The 18,979-nt window shown below is 44.7% G+C and overlaps 2 protein-coding genes across 6 annotated transcripts in view; one reads left to right on the forward strand and one right to left on the reverse strand.

The window, feature by feature from the left end:
* Sesn1 (sestrin 1) overlaps positions 1-1,839 on the reverse strand; it is a 112,214-nt gene extending 110,375 nt beyond the window's left edge. Inside the window, exon 1 of the mRNA XM_050120495.1 lies at positions 1,084-1,839. Coding sequence (XP_049976452.1) covers positions 1,084-1,362 — 279 coding nt within the window. The 5' untranslated portion in view covers positions 1,363-1,839. The remainder of the gene's footprint in view (positions 1-1,083) is intronic.
* A 695-nt stretch (positions 1,840-2,534) lies between these two features.
* The window catches only part of Cep57l1 (centrosomal protein 57 like 1), a 52,045-nt gene continuing 35,600 nt past the window's right edge, over positions 2,535-18,979 (forward strand). For all 5 annotated transcript variants that reach the window (XM_050120500.1, XM_050120497.1, XM_050120499.1 and 2 more), the window contains exon 1: positions 2,535-2,833. In XM_050120500.1, the coding sequence (XP_049976457.1) occupies positions 2,711-2,833 (123 nt within the window). In that variant the 5' untranslated portion in view covers positions 2,535-2,710. The remainder of the gene's footprint in view (positions 2,834-18,979) is intronic.

An 18,979-nucleotide genomic window follows, 5' to 3' on the forward strand; every position in this document is an offset into this window, starting at 1 on the left:
TTCCAAAGTGCTTGTAAGGAATAGTTCAAGATCTTAGCTTTTGAAGATCAGCATTTTATCGATGATTGATTTTCTTTTGTATTATTTGAATTCAAGCCACGACAGAAAACTGCCGTATCGTAATCCACAATCACTACAAACATTTTTCCCACTCCTTCAAATTCTAACACACCTCCTAATAAAACAGGATAAAGTGAGAGTAAAAAAAAAATGGCAGGAGATTATAATATTTTAAACCTTGCTGCACTTACAAGTTGAGTGTGAGACGACAAAAGAAACAATTTGGGGAAACACAGAAAATAACTGAACAGCACTGTATTTCTAGCAAATGCCTTACCTGGGTTCAACTTTTCCTTTTTCTTTTTAAGACAGGGTCATGCCATGTAGCCAGGTACTGAACTGGTACTGATATACCATGTGGCCAGGCTGGTCTTGAACTTCTGGCAGCATTATTTTTGCCTCAACCTGAGCATACTGAGCATAAGCTACTACACACCTGACATCGGGTCCAACTTTGCAACCTAACCATGTTGACTTCCTTATGACTTAGGCTGGCTTTTATTATTATTTTCTAGGTCTGCTTTAGGATGCATTTAGGAAATGAAATTTTCTAAACAACCTGTCTTTGTTGTGAAGAGACAGAGAAAATTAGTCTGCCATCTGCCAGTTACCTTGAATAAATATAACACATTTAATATCAATTTCTCACTTCAGAGGCTTTCAATGAGAAACTTTCCACACAGGACACTGAAACAACGTTAAAGGTACACTGGTTACACTTGGCAACAAACAAAAAGAGATACAAAGACTTGACTTATAATTAACTACACCTTTCATATATATTATTTCCACCAGCAAGGCCGTTTCTGCCTAAAACACCACAGAAACAACTCTCGTTTATCTCTTTTTGAAAACCGTTTTCAGTTTACACTGCTCAATTTGGGACCAACATTCACGTTTTACAGAACCCTCCGATGCCTAGCGAAGAGCTCACACAATAACCCGTTGCCCGTTGGAAGCAAGAGCGACGGGAATAGCTGCGAGTTCAATGTCACCGTCTAGTTATTCTAATAACGCTCTTACCTCGACGCTCCTCAGAATGAACCCACTTCTCTCTCTCACGTCTTTAAAGGGACACCTCTTAGAAAGCATAAGCAGATGAGCAAGGAGCTTATTCATCCCATCCAGAGAAACAGCATTTGAAAGCCCGTCCGGAGGTCGATAAAGCGTCTCTTTCACTGAACGAAGGTATTCGGTTTTTCTCAAAACGACCTGCCTAATGTTTTCCAGCGCTGTCTCCCTAGCAGTCGGATCTCTACTGCACAGTCCATCCCACCTCACTTCATTCTCGCCTTCAGCCATGACAATCGGGAGCTTTCCTTTCGCAGCCTTCAGATGTCTCTCAGCATTCCCCCAAAGCAGTTTGTCTTGTTTTAAACCGAGAAACGTAGAGATGAAAGTCAGAAAAATCCAGTCGTCACGAAAACAAGCGTCTGGGTGGCATTGGGAACCACACGTGCCTCTTAAGTTGATGCTTTCAAAAAGATCCGCTAGGCAGATCGCCCTTGCACCCTCTCCTACACGAAGGGGCAGTCTTCTGGACAGAGATTGAAAAAAAAAAAAAAACAAAGTTGGAAAGTTGCACTCTTACAGAGCCGGTTAGCTGGACAGGGAGTCACGGGGAAGTGTTCCCTGTGTCGCAGGGTCAGCGGATATCCTCACGTTGTGGAGCTGTCAAATCCGTGCTTGGCTTCACAAGGCTGGTAACAGTAGAAGGCTCTCCAGCCATTCGGGGGTTTTTGTCTGTGCAGCGGCCGCTTCTCCAGCACGTTCCCACCCCGCCCCTCCTCCGACACCAGTCTCCGCCCCCCTCGGCTCCTCCTAGCGCCTCGGCAGGGCAGCGGGCGGGCGCCGGCGGGGTTGGCGAGGGACCCTCACCCCTAGCTTCTGGGGCCCGAGGCTCCGCCGCTCCGAGGACCGCAGCGTCCACCGGTCACCGTGTCAGCGGCGAAGGAGGGCAGCGTCCCCGACCCTGCCGGCTCCCGTGCCCCGGGATACACCGCTGCTTCTCCTAATCCTCTGTCCTCGCCCACCACCGCCACGCCGGACGGCACCCCACGACCCAGCCGCCCTCGGGCACCGGGCCGCGCTGCCGAAGCACAGGGCTCGAGGCACAGAGCCCGCCCCTTCGCCCAGCCCCGTCGGTGGGGCTCGGCCCAGAGGGCGGGAGCAGGGAGGGGGGACGGGGTCCTCACCCCCAGCCCCTCCCCTGTCCCCGCCCGGGACCGCCGGGAGCCGCTCCTGCCCCCTGCCTGCCTCTCCGCCCAGGCACACGCGACCCGCGCAAGCAGCCATTGGGAAGAGCCCCGCCCTCGGGCAGAGCACCTACGGACCCCGAGTCCACCGCGCGCCGCCAACCCATGCCGGCTGCTGCGCGTGCGCGAGCCCCGGCGGGGCGCATGCGCTTTCCGCGGCGATTTCCGTTCTCGACGTTTGGTGGCGCTGGCCTTGAAGAAAGGGAAGGAAAAGTAAGGAGTACAAATATCCGGATATGTTTCTCGCACAAGAAAACCACAACAAATAAAGGGCTTAATGGCATCACTAATATGATGGGATATAGTTGAAGATTAATCTAAAAAATTGTGGCCGCCAGACCCCAGAGTCAGTGGGCAGGGCATCTTTGCGTTGGCTTTTGGGAAATGTAGTTGTAATGCTACCGACGCCGGCTGTTTGCGACAGAAACTACAACCCCCAGATGCCACCGCAACACTTCAGGTCGCTGTCGGCGAACCAACGGTTCAGGAGGCCAGGGTTAACTGGGAACGTCCGTCTGGTAAGCTTGGTAGGCTTGGCTGTGACCTGTTCATTGAAAATGTTTTTCCTTCCTCCATTTCCTCTGAAATTCTGGAGCCGCAGCCATCTGGGATTGTTGCCTTTCAGTCCAGGCCCTTTCCTCAGTGGCTTGCGGGGAGAGAGGTGCAGGTGCCCCACCATCCCCATTTTGGTGGATGACTTGAGGCAAGGATTTGGCGATCACTGAAAGGTCGAGGAGCCCCCTAAAGCCAGGCAAACTGGGAAGGCTCCACGCTGCTTTTCCGCTGGCCTCTTTCATGTGAAACAGTGCTGGGTGGATTAGGGATCCCTATGCAGGGCAATTGCACCTTTGCTCTTACAGGGGTCCGTTTTGGGCTGAATTTCCTCTGTCAAATAGAATCCGAAGAAGAGCTTTGAAAGCAAGTCCGTTTTATGTGCGACTGAAAGAACTCGTCGTGTTTTTAGGTTTGAAGTCTAATGAGCTTTGAAAAGGTTCTGTATAAAAACCTCCCAAATTCTTTTACTTCTCTAAAGGTGTTTTGAAGTCATCATACTTGAGAAGACTCAGGATTGGAAGGTTTTTAATAACCCGGTAATCGGATTCGATTTTAATTGTTTGCAGAGTAAATTTAGTCATAAAATATTAACCAGGGACTAGGGAGGCGGCTCAGCAGTTTAGAACGCTTGTTCTGACAGAGGACCTGGGTTCAATTCCCAGCTCCCACGTGGCAGCTCACAACCATCCATAACTCTAGTTCCTGAGAATCTTCTGACCTCAGTAGACACCAGTCCCGTGGTGCACAGGCCTGCATACACCAACAGTACAGTCCTACATAAACTAAATCAGCAAACATAACAAAAAGAAAAAACTCATCGGGCCTTGAGTATGTCCAACAGTGACAAAGATACGCACTCATCTTATTAGAAATCAATTGTGTAAATATACAGCTGTGATGGTGGCGAGAGGAACATTTAGCCAGGCCTTGGAAGTCATCACCCCAAGGGAGACAAAGACCAAAAGGACAGCACTGAGGCTTCAGCCCGCTAGAATCTGCTGAGTGCCTTCCGTGAAACAAGACATCAGTGAGCACGGTGTACCCCTCCTGTCATAGAGCCTGGGTTCTAAGAAGAGCCGGGAAATAAGTGATGTAGAACACATAGCCTGTGAAATGATAGCAACCAATTGCAAGGAATGAAGAGTGCTTGGTTGGGGGCAGTGGGGTGAGGTTACTTTTTCTATCTGAGGAGGATTTTTTCTGGAGCATACAGGCTGGTTGCCTGCCACCTCAGAACAGTTGTTAGATGAGCTTGCAGGGTGGGATCCCCCATATTCAAAGGCCTGCGGTATTGAGATAGCAGAGGGACCTTTTAGGCTCAAGATTTGAGGGGATCCTAAAGGGCTTTGTTATGGAGTTAGGGGGGATATAGACAGTGGGCAGGAAGAGTCTGCATTGGGCCAGGGTAGGGTGTGTATGTGAGTTTTCTGTGCCTTTTTCTGGTTGGACTTAATTTTCTAAACCATTTTCATATTAGCTCATTTAATAACCTTTTGTTCTCCAGAACATCACAATTGGCCTTCTGGGGCCACGTTTTTCTTTTTCAGGGTGGTATTTGTTTTGTTTTCTGTTTGTTTGTTTTTTGTTTTTCAAGACGGGGATTTGCTGTGTGTCAGTCCCAACTGTCTTGGAACTAGCTCTTGAAGACCAGCCTGGCCTCAAACTCCTAGAGATCTAACTACCTCTGCCTCCCGAGTGCTGGGATTAAAGGTGTGTGCGCCACCACTGCCCCAGCTCTGTTTGTGTTTTGCTTTGTTTTGTTTGTAGGATTTTCCAGTTACTTTTCTGCAAGTTAATTTATGTGCTTTGAAATAGTTGATGAAGCAACAGATCCTATTTGTAGTAGAAATAAAGGAGGGAATCCTGAAGTCACTGGCTGTTGTAGGCTCTAAAGATCACCCAGTAGTTAACGTTGTTTAGGAGGGACCTACTTCCGTCTAAGCTTTAAGGGTAGACAGAAGGGTGAGCAGAGGGGATGTTGAAGGAGTGGTTCAGAGGAACCTGTGTTACAGAACAAATTGAAAATAAGACCATTGAGACTGTACCATGTGGCGTACATCTGCCATCTTTTACTGGGGAGGTGAAGGCAGGAGTTTAAAAGGCAGCCTGGGTGGCATGCTGAGATCTTGTTTCACAGAAAACAAAACAGAGGAACAAAAGGAAGGAATTGCCATTTGCTGTCATGGAAAAGTGTGCACATTGTATTTGGGGGAGGGCAGAGGTCAGTAGATTGGCCACTTGCCTTGGGATATGGAAGAGAAATAAGGAAGACCCAGCTGTAGCTACAGTTTGAGGTTTCTTGTAGTGTTTGATAATGGTTTGAAGAAGGACGTGTAAAAGAAATCCTGCACTAGTTCAGAATGGAATATAATAGAGGGTTATTTATTTAGGGGTGGACTCACAGATCACAATGCTCAGCTCAAACAGGGAACAGCAACCAAACGCGGCAGCCAGAAGAGAGCAAGCCGACCCACACTTGACGTCAGCACGTACAGTATAGGAGGCCCCGCCCAAGTGGGAGGGTAACTTAAAGGCTACTGGCTGCAGGAATTCCTACAGCAATGGTTGTTGATTTCCACGAAGGAGGCACACTCCTTGAAGTTTACCGCATGTGAAGTCACCAGCAGGCGTGATCGGAAGGAGCAGTCAGCCTAGAGGGGAAGCCCTCGATGTGTTGTCCTAGAAGCAAAATGAAGAGAGAGTTGAAGTGATTTTGTTAAATGTTCTAGGTCCAGTGACATGAGGACTAATTGACCACTACGTTTATCATTTGGAGATTATTAAATACAGCTTATAGGAAGCCATTGCTTTGGACTCGCTGTTGTGCTGCCCCACCCCCCACCCCCAGATCAGACAAAAAGAAAAAATAAAACCAAAATGGCCACCAGTGCCACAATGTGCCACAATGTTCCACATATCCAAACGGAAACTAAGTAGTTACCTGGCCTGAGAAGTCAGGAAGATGAGAGAGAATGGAATTTCCCAAATTAGCTGCTCCCTCACTCACAGTCCTAAATGCTTAGTGTTTCCAAATGAATAATCTGGTGTTACAGTTACTTCCTCCTGCTCTGTCTCTCTGCCCCCACCTTTGGCAGAAGGTAACTTTGAAATGACCAGTCTGCTTTCACTGTTTGTGCTCAGTGGTCAGCCTCTACAGCTCTAAGGCTACCTTCTCTGCAGCCCACTGAAACACTCGGCTTAGTTTATGCAATGAAGTGTTGCTCCATTCCAGGGTTGAAAATAAAGATAACTTAAGGTTTTTCCATTGTAGCTTCCTTGTTTGAGGAGGTCATTGGCCGTGTTGAAAAGAGACACAAAATTCCCATCATGGTTTTCTTTGTTCAGACAGCCTCATCATGTCTTTGACTCATCTTCCTTTGAAGATCTTAGCTCAACTATTTCTTGCTCAAAGACATGTCCCTAAAACAAATAAATTTACTTTTATTGCAGCACGTATCTTATTGGCTCATGTGTTGCAAATGCAGTATGCAGTTATGTTTTCCATAGTTTGATTGGCACCTGGCCCTGGTAAAGGCCGAGCCCCTGAGAGCAGTGACAGGGTCTGGTTCACCAAGCCTACCTAAAGCTCAGTAGGTTGCTGGGTTCCCAACACAGACTCAACAAATGCTTTCTGTTTGTTGTGTGCACTGACCCTTGTTTGCTATCCCAGCACTCTGGAAGCTGATACAGGAGAATCAGGAGTTCGAGACCAGATTGAGTACTTAGCAAGACCTTGTTTGGGGAGAAGGGCCAGTTGTGAGTAAGCATCGCACCAGTGGACAAAAACACTTTATCCTGGTACTTTCCAAAGTACTACATATTGTTCATGAAAAAAGCAAGGTGGATGAAAGTCAGTATAATGAAAGCATTTTAGATAACTGTATATTCAATGAGCTATTTATTAAGACATTTAAAGAGCAAATAATTCTTAAACCGTGATTCAGTGGAACCAACTTCATAAAACTACCAAGACCAAGTGCATCCACAGATGGCAGCTACAGATCACTTCCTTGTCCGTTCTTCTCTTTCCTAGGGACCTCTTTCGGGTGTAGTTCACAGTAGAGTTCATCCTCCTCGTGTATTCCATCCTCTTACAGCTTCTTGCACATTTTCCTCCTTTCCCATTGTGTCGTCATCGCTCATTACCGTAGTTTGCTGAGTCCCGCAGCATTGTGATACCATATTTAATACCATCCGCCGCTGGCCTGACGCCCAACAGCTGGCCTACCCAGTGTTTTAGGGTGATTGTAATCAGAATAACAAGCTCCAAAGTCTCTGGGAGATGCTCTAAAACACAGTAAAAACTAGCACACGTGTCAGTGGTGAGCATCTGGAATTAACTGAAAACCAGCAACTGGGCACACCTCTGAGGAATTTTTAGTTAATTGGATTATTTGCGGTCAGAAGACACCCCAAATCTGGACCACACCTTCTCATAGCAGCCTGTATAAAAGACAGGGAAGAAAGAGGCTTCCGCATTTCGCCTGCTTGCCCTCATTCTCACTGGCAAGTTCATCTGTCCTGCTGCTGAGGCTTCCTTCTCTGGCATCAGAGCCTGCTTCTTTGGGATTCCAGTGATGCACACTGAAGAGCAGCTGAGACAGCCGTCCTCGTGGACTGAACAACTGTGGGATTCCTGGACTTCCCGTTGAGAGACGGCCGTTGTTGGACTAGCTGGACCACGGCCTGTGAGCCACTCTAAAAAATCATATATGTGAGTGTATACACACACACACACACACCCACACACACATCTGGAAGTTTCCATGTGATTCTATACCACCCAGCCCCTTTTTAAAAGAAGCCTTTACTAAAAGGAGGACGCTAGGGCACAGAGGTAAAGGGACTGACGTGAGGTTAGACTGTAGGGAGACACATGGGAGCTGGGTTCAGAAATTCGTCATTCCTCCGAGAAAGCAGTTCTGAAAAGGGCAATTACAGATTGTGTACACATCTGTAATCTCAGCACTTGGGAACTGGAGAAGGGGTTTCAGGTCATTTTGCACCCCCATGCAAAATTTGATAATTTAGTAACACACTTGGAAATACCTGCGAAGTAAATGGCATATTGGTTTTCCTGCTAGGTTTTTTCCTTCCTGTAGGAAATTTACACAAGAAACTATCATGTTGCCTTGGAACTTAGAACCAATAAGAGAAATGAGGTTTATAATGTGGTCACTTAATACTGCTAAGTATTAAGTTCAAGGCCAGTTTGGGCGACAGGAGACCCTGTCTCAAAGGAGAGTAAAACTGACTGCTAAGAAATGTGCTGCTCACGCTGATGAAATAGAGTTCTGCTAAGTTTTAAAAATATGGCCCTGCATGCCTTTTCCAACTGGAAAGTAGGGTAGAGGTTTAGCTCAGCGGTTGATTAGCATGTGCGCATGCCCTGGGTTCAGCCTTCAGCACTACAGAAAGAAAAACAAAGCAGGAAAAGGATGGTTAGGAGCAGCTCATATTGCACTCACTTATGGTCCCTCCTAAGTGGGAGGCTTAGGCTAAAGGACTGCTTGAAGCTTGAATTTCCAGAGCAACCTCCCAGAGCAGGCACAGGACACTGTGTGAAAAGATGTGGCCACTTGAACAGAGTTGTGCACTAGTCAGGAGATACTCAGGTTCAAGATGCCGCAAACGGGAATGTTCGTTATGAAATTCATTGATGAAATTGAATCAAATCAGTGAAATTCATTGCTAAAAACAGCAATAACAAAAAACAGGGCTCCTAACTCTTATGGGCTTAGAAACACAGTCTTTGCTAATATACAGGAATTGTAAGGTGCACGCACACACATACACACAAGTACATGCATTAATATGGGATTAGTCAATTTATGGGGATGATAATTTATTAACATAGATTGAAATGCATGCCAAGTAAACGGCATATTGATTTTCTTGCTAGGTTGTTCTTCCTTCCTGGAGGAAATTTACACAAGAAACTATCACGTTGCCTTGGAACTTAGAATCAACAAGAGAAATGAGGTTTATAATGTGGTCGCTTGATACTCTTAAGCTGTGAGAAGCCTCCATGGTAGCACTTTTGCTGCTTCTCCTGGCCTTTTGAGTTGCTTCTTCTCGGCTTCTATTCTTTAGTGGAAGGAGCCCTTTGTTCATACACATCCATATTGCAGTCTAGTTCTGGTCTCTGTCTGTGAGCAGGTTTTGCATACACACACACACACACACACTCACTCACTCACTCACACACTGGTTCACTATGTAGTTGGCTCTTGAATGACAAGTTCTTAGTTTGTGTTTGCTTGAGTCAGGGCTTGATGCACAGCTTAGGTTGGCCTTGTCTGAGATCCTCCAGCCTCATCCCGAACGCACCATAAGGTCTGACAGAACAACATACTTTGGACCATTGCTGGCATTTCTGTGTGTCTCTGTGTATGTGTTTGATGTGTGTATTTGTGTTTATGTACATGTGTGTCTTTGTGTAAGTGTATCTGGGTGTGGATGGATGTACCAGGCTTTGAACCCATGGCCTTGTGCATGCTGCTGTTTGGCTCTAGCCCAGAGCATGGTTTGGTTTTGATTTTTCTTTTGTTTTGTGGTACTGGGGATTAAACCCAGGGCCTCAATGTTCTATGTAAGCCCTCTACTACCGAGTACTAGATCCCCAGCCCTCACGCTTTCCTCATTGTGAGACGTGTGTTTAGTTGTTCGAGTTGGCCGTGACCTGGCTCGGTGGAGGTCAGCATGAACTCTATCAGGCTAACGGTGGTGAGACTATGGCACTGTCGACTCCATAGCCAGCTCCGGTTGCTGTTGTGAGCTGGGCTGGGAATAGCCACTGGCAGTGTTTGGGGACGCCAAGCCCATCCAGCACACGTGCGATCCCAGCTGCTTGAGCGGCAGGAGGGTCTCTTGAACCCAGGAGTGGGAGGCCCTGCTGTCAGTATGACATGAATGATTTCCATAGGAACAGTCGTCTCTCTAGTAAATCTATTTCATGGTGAAAAGTGACTTCTTGGTAGAACAGAAGACACAAAAGTAGGAGAGGGAGGGAGAAAATATGTTTACAATACATTGCATACATATGTGAAATTGTCCAAAATTTAAAATTGAAGAAGTGGTCCCTTGTGTTTCTACATTGTGTACTGCAGTCTACTACGTAGCTGACAAAGTAAGTGTTACATAAGAAATTGCCTGCTTATGCCATTGAGCTTCTCCCAACAGCTCGCAGTGGGTTTGGGGAAGACACAAGTTACATGACATGGGGTTTGGTGCCCTTCACCCCTGTGTTGCTTAAGAATTAACTGGATAGTGATAAATTTTCAACAAATTTAGAGAAATTAGCTAGCTTTTATTTGTGATTCACGGGGCAGATAAAACTGTAGTACTGAGCATGGCAGGGCTGATCTTTTATAAAGTGGCTGGAGTGTCAGCAAGGAAACAAAAGCAGGCTTGCTTGGTGTCACCTTACCTCGGGTGTCACCGCATAACATGTCATTGCATGTCATAGCAGGTGGGACCTCCTCATGCTGGGCAAACTGGCCGTCGTGGAAACGCAATGATTCTTCTCTTGGATCGAGAGCTCATTTCTCTTAAAATGCATGGTGACTGAGAGTAAAAGTGTTGTCTATCGGTCAGTCAGACAGAATTTCTCAGCTCACGGCCGGCCCGTACAGTGACCCTGGCTTTGTCCTTGCAGGACACTCGCAGCTGCTACGCAGCGGCTGTATTTTTATACTCCTGCCCGCAGGAAAAGGGAGTCTGTTGCTCCACATCCCTGGCAGGACAGGTATCTTAAATTAGCCAATCCCCGCCGGCTCTCCGCCTGCGTGTCTTCTCTGGCGGGTATCTGAAGACCCTTGCTTACGTTTCCCTGGGCTGTGTGTTTAGAGTTCTTGTGTAGTGGGAGCCTGTCCTTGCAAACATTTTTCTCTGTCTGGCTATCTTTTATGTTCTTAAGGCTGTCCTTTATAAATTGGTTTTAAATCTTAATCAAATCCAGCTTGAAAATGTTATGTTTCAGACAGTGGGCTTTTAGTGTTGTATCTAAAACATATTGCCATACCTAAGGTCAACTAGATTTTCTGTTACCTTCAACAGGTTTTAAAGTTTTGTGGTTTACATAAATGTCTATGATTCACCTTGAGCTGAATTTTTGATAAAATAAATTTTTTGTGCTTAGATATATTTATTAAAGTTTCTACTGGGTCTGAAATTATTATTTAGGTCACTAAACAATAAAATTAAAAACAAAAGGCAAAGTAAAGACCCAGTTTACCAACCCCTCGCAGCTGTATTGTGTGCCATTCTTAGCAAAGAGGCTTGAGATCAGCGGCGAGTTTATCTGGAACACTGGGGACAGGACTCATAGTTCCTGTCAGGGCACCCGTCTGTCATCTGCTGCTAACTGGCAGGTGGCTGTGTGCTGTCAGTCAGGGTTAGTGAGGCTCCTCGTTCAATGAGAACTACAGTTTTCCGGCCATCTTACTCCAGGCTGCTGTGTTTTCTGTGTCCCTGCGTTGTCCTGGAAGTTTGAAACAATCTACCTGTAGCCTCCCCATATTGCCCAAAAAACAATGTTTTGCCTCCAAGTGTTTCCTTGGTCTTTCCTCTTTTGACTTACTGAAAACTGTCTTGTCAATGTCAGCCAAGCTGTGTGTTCATGTGTATGTGTGTGTGTGTGTGTTTGTGTGTGTGTACACATGTTATAGAAATGAATCATAAAGCTTTACTCTTAAGAGTTTGAAATTTTAGATTTTAAGGTTTTATCAAAGCTTCTTTTAATTCTTTAGCAGTATTGATTTAAAAGATTTCAGAATCATTCAAAATGTTCCTTTCAGAGTAGCATCACAGGCACTAGCCTCAACCCTATCCTCACTCTTCATGTGATTTCCATCCATAGGGATAAACTAATAAACCATATTCACAACCATATGTTTCTCATTGTATGTGTGTGTGTGTGTGTGTGTGTGTGTGTGTGTTTGGTGTTTCCAAATTAGTGTCTTTGAATGTATATCTAAATTTCCTGTTCCTGGCATATGTTAATAGATAGAATTTTTGAAAACAAAAATTGTTAAATCTGTCTTCACTTTGCCTTTCTGGAAAGATGTATTTACCAACTATAGCATATACACAGAATTTATGACAGTTTTTTTTTTACAAATCTGTCTTACTACTGGCTCTATTCTTATATTTTTATTGCTTTTATTACTTACATGTTTACCCTTATATAGAGAGATAAGATTGAATTTTATATGAATAAAAAATATGAAATACTGGGCATGGTGTTGCTTGCCTGTAATCTCAGCCCTCAAGAAGTTGAAGCAAGAAGATCTGGATTTGAACCAAGCTTTTATTATGTAGGCAAAATTAGTCTCATACATGACTACATACATAAATATCCAAACAAAACTTTAAAAATACCAGTAATAGTATGAACTGTCTCCCGTCCGCAGTGAACAGTGTCAGTATGTTGGCTCCCTTGGTTTGTGTCATTTTTCCCAATGAAAAGGGAGCATCGCACGCATTGTCCACGTGTCCATGGCATTGCGAATGTTGTCTAACGGTTTCACACAGGATAGCTTAGGGTAACTGAAGTTACAGATGTCTGTGGACCACTATGTGGGCACTGGGAATTGAACTTTGGTCTTTGTGGAGGGTTGTCATTCCCTCTGGGGCTCTTGGCCACCAGGCCAAGAAGGGAGAGAGGCAGATGGGGCAACAGAAAGCTCTGGACACCCATGAGCGCAAATGGAGACAGATTTCAGTGAATCGGCTGAATTGTGTTCCAGAGTACAAGGAAGATATAGGATTGGCGACCCTGGGAGCAAACCTAATTTGCACTAAGTGGCACACTCCTATCACAAGACTTAGTATATGGCAGTAGAGTCCTATAGCAGAGCCCCTAGCACAGGCCTTCTCAGCAGGGATCCGTGCCGAGGGTCAAGCTAAAGATGAGCCAGGCAGCTGTGAGTGGTAGCTTTTAGGTAAGGTCGGCAGTCCAGGGCCATTCTCCAGACAAGGGCAGGTAGACAGCCGGAAGCTTTGCTGGAGGGAGGCAGCTCCTGGCCGAGCTATTGAGATAAACTGCTAGGTCCTGGGAGGCTGCAACCTCTGACCAGCCAGCAATGTCTTCCACAGTCTTCAAGAGCAGCCAGTGCTCTTAACTGCTGAGCGCTGCCCCAGCCCCTCATTTCTACTTTAATGTTTTTATAGATTCTATTTTTGCTCAGTTGTAGTTTCCAAAAGCATTTGAGAAGATATAACTTAGAGAAATTTTTCTAAAATAGAGTATTTTTCATGAGAGAACTAGTCAAAGGACACAGCAACAGTTAAGACCTTTGGTTAAGTCCTAAAGGCTCTAATAATGCTTTCCTTTGAAACAGTTTTAGACATTGACAGTAATAAAAGCATTAAAATTGTCACATACCTAACATTATAATTGGTTAAATATATCTTAATGAGAAAATAACTTGCATAAGTATTTATATGCTCTTTAAAAATTATACTTTAATCAAATAATGTACATGTAACCATTTATTATGTTATATTAAGTAAAAAGAGCAACTTACAAGAACATGTATTTCAATCTCTACTTTTGTTTAAATGATAAGACTGAGCTAATATAAAAATGTTAGTTTTTATTTGTTTATTTTTGTTTCTTAAGACGGTCTCTCTACATAGTCCTGGCTGACCTGAAACTCACTTTGTAGACCAGGATAATACCAAAATGGTAAATTTTACGCTGATTTTTATTTTCTAGTGTAATCTCCAAGTTCTGTAGAATGAGCATTTATTATTTTTTAAAAGAAGAATATGTAAATAATTTATTGTCTGTCAAATCCCTTTCTGGGTATACTCTAGTGTCTGAGCTAGCACAGTGAAGTCTCACAGACTAGTGTATAATTTAATTATGAGAAACTGTAGCAGTATTCATATACAAAAATATTGTCTATAATTGAACGTGCCATGGTGCATGCCTCCTCTTAGCTTTGCTGTTTTACAACCTTTCTTTGTATTTTATTAACTGTGATTTGTAACTGGATAGCAGGTTCTCATCTGGGGTGGCAGGACGGAGTATTGTTTTGCTTTGCTCTGTTTTGAGATGGGCCAAGTAGCTTCAGGCTGATCTTGAAATCAATGTGTCTCCCCACTTGGCCTTATTTTCTTGCCTCAGCTCTTTAAGTACTGAAATGGAAGTCTGTACTACTATGCCCAGGAGAAACTTCACTGAAGGCTAAAAGTCGGTCATAGTAAATAAAAGAGGCCTTGATCTATTGGCCTTGGTTAGTCTGGACTGGACCAGCATATTTGGCTAACTCCTGTGATAAAGCAGCTTTGCAGACCCCACCTTCCTTTTTGTGGAATACCGAATTACCTGATAATAGTTTATACCAAGTTCAAGGGACCAGGGTGATGAGCATTGCATTGGTTTCTGCCATCAACACTGTGACCTCTTCCTCTTCCTTTTCTAGCTCCTAGCAGTTTGGCACGTGTTAGGCATTTTAGGGAGTGAAAACGAAAAATAACATACTGATTTTTTGGGGTGGGGTGGGGTGGAGGAAGCCCTGCTGTCCTGGACACTCTGTAGCCCAGGCTGGACTTGAGCCCAAAGATCCTTCTGCCTCTGCCTTCCGAGTGCTGGGATTAAAGGCATGTGCCACCACAACCCAGCAAGAGAAGTTTCTACATGAAGTGAATTATGTTGACATGAAATAGTCCCTGTGTAGAATGAGCGACTCCTGGAGCAGTGATGGCCTGTAATGTGTAGCTTCCTCTGAACAGGGCTTCATGGGGTGGCTTTTTCTTCCTTTCTAGCTTGTCTGGCCTGAAACTCATTCTGTAGGCCAGGCTGGCCTTGAACCCATGGGGAGCTGCCTGTCTATGCCTCCCAAGTGCTGGGATGATGCCCAGTTCATAAGGCTTTTTTGTTTGTTTGCTTGTTTTTGAGACACTGTCTTCACTCTGTTGTTAAGGCTGAGCTTGAATCCTGAACTCAAGTGATAGACTTCACCTCAGTCTCTCAAGAAGTAGGGATTACAGACACTTGGTAGTTTTTGTTGTTTGTTTTAGAGATGGGGTCTCCCGTTATCTTGTGCTGGCTAGAACTCACCTGTGTAGCATTGCTGGCCTCAGTCTTGCGATTCTTCTGCTTCCATCTCCCGGGCACTGGGGTTACAGATGTGCATGCACCACCTCACCCAGCTCACAGGGTCTTTTCTAGTAGGCTGTGAGATTTTGCTGTTAAGTAGACAATAGCAGGCCCTCAGCATTTCAGCATTTGGCCTGGCTAGGTAAGTAAAGGAGGTACACTGGAAATGAATGCAGAATTGGAATAATATCTTTTGTGAGTATATTTTAAATAAATTTTACTGTGATCAAGTTAAGCTTCCATCTCAACTGGACAAAAAAAGAAATTGGGCTTTGTCCTTTGCTCTCTGTGCTAAGCAACAGCATACTCCACTCCTCAGACCTCAGCAGCTGTGCCAACAACTCTGCTTGAAAAATACTGCAGGCTCAATGGTGTCTGCCCAGATGACCCTGTCAGTACCTCTCTCCACCAAGAGACGACTTCAGCCCTCCAGAACACTTGTTTATCTCAGATAGAAGAGTCAAATGCCGGGGCAGCTCAAGCTCTGAGGGCTAGCTCTAAGAACTGAAGTGAAAAACCTGCCCCTGTCACTACCAAGGGGAGCGGTATCATGACAACTGTGCTGAGTTATTCAGACACCACTGTCTAGCTGCAATGGGAATGACTTGAACAACTTTAGCTTACCTTAAATTGAAGTGCGCTTCTGTATGCCTGTCAGTCCCTCTGCCCCAAGCTACATCCCCAGCTGCTGAGGTGATTTTCATAGGATTATCTTGGAATACCTCATTGCTTCTTATCTACTCCAGTTGTGAACATTTCATTGCGACCCCTCCCCTCCAGGTTTACAGTGTGATGAAGAGGACTTATGAACAGGCTTCCTCCTTGTCTGTTTTGTTCTTGACAGGGTTTTGTCTAACTCGGGCCGGCCTTGAAATGGCCGAGTAGCCAAGGATAATGACCTTGAGCTTCTGACCGTCCCCCTCTTCTCTCTACCTTGAGAGTGCTGGATTACAGGCCTGTGTTCAGTGGCCCAGTGTTTCAGGAAGAGGGAGCAGTGTGGGCAGGAGGGACATGAGAGGACCAGCAGTCACCAAGGCCCGCGAGCCCCTGACAAGCTGCTTCACCTTGGTCCAGAAGGCACTGAGCAGGTCCCTGAAGAGTCTGAAAGACACCTCCGGGTTTCCATCTTCTTATGCTCTAGAGAGACAGACAATGGGATATTTATACTAAGACAGGGTTAGTAGCGGGAGAATCCCTCCAGGGGCTCTGAGATAGTACACCTAGTTAGTGATGAAGGATGGTTGATTTGAGGAACATGGCAGGTGCTGAAATCCTTGGTACTTGAGGGTTGAAGTCCAGGGAGGTAATGCTGTTTTATGAGATCAAGAATATAGGAAGGGGCAGGGCAGAGTCTTGGCTCACAGGTTAAGAGTACTTGCCCTTCCAGAGGACGCGAATTCAATTCCCAGCTGTAGTAGAAGGAGCAGGCCATGTTCTGTTGCCCGGCTAGTTTAACCTCCGAAATAACCACACAGAAATTGTATTAATTAAATTGCTACCTGGCCCATTAGCTCTAGCCTCTTATTGGCCAACTCTCACATCCTGATCTAGCCATTTCTAATAAATCTGTGTATCACCATGTGACTGTGGCCTACCGGCAAGAGTCTAGCCTAGTCTGTCTCAGGCTGGAGATTCATGGCATCTGCCTGTCTGTCCTTTTCCCCAGCATCCAGTTCTCTCTACTCCACCTACTTAAATCTGCCCTATCAAAAGGCCAAGGCAGTCTCTTTATTCAACCAATAAAAGCAACACATAGATAGAAGGACCTCCTACACCACCAGCACCTACACGAAACTCATAAACATCATAACTCCAGTCCAAGGAGACCTGAAGCCCTCTTCTGACTTCAGTGGGTGACAGGTATGCATTGGTGCACAAACATACATGCAGGCAAAACACTCATACATGTACAAAAATTTTTAAGTGAAAAAAATATAGGAGGAAAAGCAGTTTCTAGAAGGAAGGTTACATGTTACACTCTGGACATAAGTTTTAGGTACCTGTAGGATGTTTAGGTAGATGTTAATGCATTGTTAAAATTGAAAAAAATAAAGTAGTTTTTAATTTTTTTTTTAATTTTTAAAAAGTGATGTCTATGCAGAAACAACGAACAAACAAAAAACCCAAATAAATCAGAGCATACCCAAAAGTGATACTGTCACTTAAGACCAGATGGCCTAGGGACTGGAGACTTAACTTGGTGCTGTGGCATGTGCCAACAAGCCTGGGTTTGCTGAAAGGAGAAGGGAATGGGGGAGCTGGGGAAGGCATTAGGTGTAAAGCTTGGGATTGTGTGGTAGCCATAAAAATATCACAGGTAGATGTGGGAACTGAGCATTCTGTTTCATGAAAAGTTGTCTCCTGTGCCACTTAAAAATTACCCACTGGAGACATTGTATAGGTTTGATATAATATTAAAAATAATGGTCCTAGCTGGGTGTGGTGATTCACACCAATAATTCCAGCGCTCGGGAGGCCAACCTGGTTTACATAGCAAATTCCAAGGAGCTAGGCTACAGAGTGAGACCTGTCTCAAAACAAAAAGGGGTGAAGGGGGAGTGGATACTTAAGTTTTGAGAGGTCAGTGGGATTTTCCTATTTTGTAGTCTCCAGTATCATTAGGTACATCTGTGATTTTTATTTATACAGTATTGGGCATAAGCAATTTTGGGTAATGTAGGTTGAGTAAGAATTTGTGTGTGTGTGTGTGTGTGTGTGTGTGTGTGCGCGTGCGCATGCACACGTGTGAGTGTGTGTGTGCATTATGCATGTGTGAGTGTGTGGAGGCCAACAGTTGATGTCAGGCATTTTCCTCCATCTTCTCCACCTCGCTAGCTCAGTGACTGTCTAGATGGACTGGCCGATGAGCTCTGAGGACCTGAGTCTCTGCTCCCAACTCTGCAGGCATTGTTTGTACATATACAATCATACTCTAGGACTATGCCTGCCACCACATTCAGCTTTTTCTATGGGTGCTGGGGATCTAAATTCAAATCCTTATGCTTGTACCTCAGGCACTTACCAAATGAGCCACCTCCCCAGCTTAGGCTGAGTCTTCTTTATCTGAAGTTCTTGGGAACACACATTTGATGCTTTAGATTTTGGAATGTGTGTACTGACTTTACCAGTTGAATATCCCTGATAAAAAACTATTTTGAGCATGAATATGATACTCAAAGCTTTCAGATTTGGGAAATTCAGATCACAGATGCTTACTGCCCGTTATAATAACTAAAATGCTATGGAACATTTGTTTTAAAAGTACCAAGCTCGTCTGGTAGTGGTGGTGCACACTAACTTTAATCCCAGCACTCAGGAGGCAGAGACAGGTGGATCTCTGTGAGTTCGAGGCCAGTCTGGTCTACAAAGTGAGTTATAGGACAGACTTCAAAGCTACAGAGAAACCCTGTCTCGAAAAACAAAACAAAACAACAGCAAAAAAAGGTGACAAGTTCTACTCAGCTACATCGTGTATAATTCACTACATATAGTACTTTGAAATAGTGGGTAATCTTATGATTCCTATTTTATAGATAGAGGGGACATCTAAGAAACTTTGTTGGGATACCACATAATTCATCTTCAAGAAGGCCTGCTCCTAAAACCATTATGCTACCTGTCTACAAAATAATACGGTTATCTGTTATTCTGTAAGAATAGAACCATGAAAATGTAGTAAAAGTCGGTGTAAAGTTAACATTTCTGAAACTATAATGAATATAATTTTTATATTTTTTTGCATTCTTTTTTTGAGGCAGGATCTGGCCTGTTGCCCAGCCTGCCATTAAATTTGATCTCTTCTGCCTCTGCCATCTGCAATTACAGGCATGGACCTCCAGAAGTGATTGCCTTGCTTTTCAGAGGGTGTGAAAACTTGGCAGCTGTTGAGAAGAGTTGGGAAGACTGGACAAACATGGGGGCGGAAGGGGAATCATTGCAGGGAAGGAGGGAAGACTTGGTGCTAGAGACTATATTTGTAAGATCTCAGCTCTGAGGAAAC

The sequence above is a fragment of the Alexandromys fortis genome, unplaced genomic scaffold (assembly GCF_014885135.2).
Source record: "Alexandromys fortis isolate MF-2015 unplaced genomic scaffold, M_Fortis_MF-2015_v1.1 scaffold_175, whole genome shotgun sequence".
NCBI classification, from domain to species: Eukaryota; Metazoa; Chordata; class Mammalia; order Rodentia; family Cricetidae; genus Alexandromys; species Alexandromys fortis.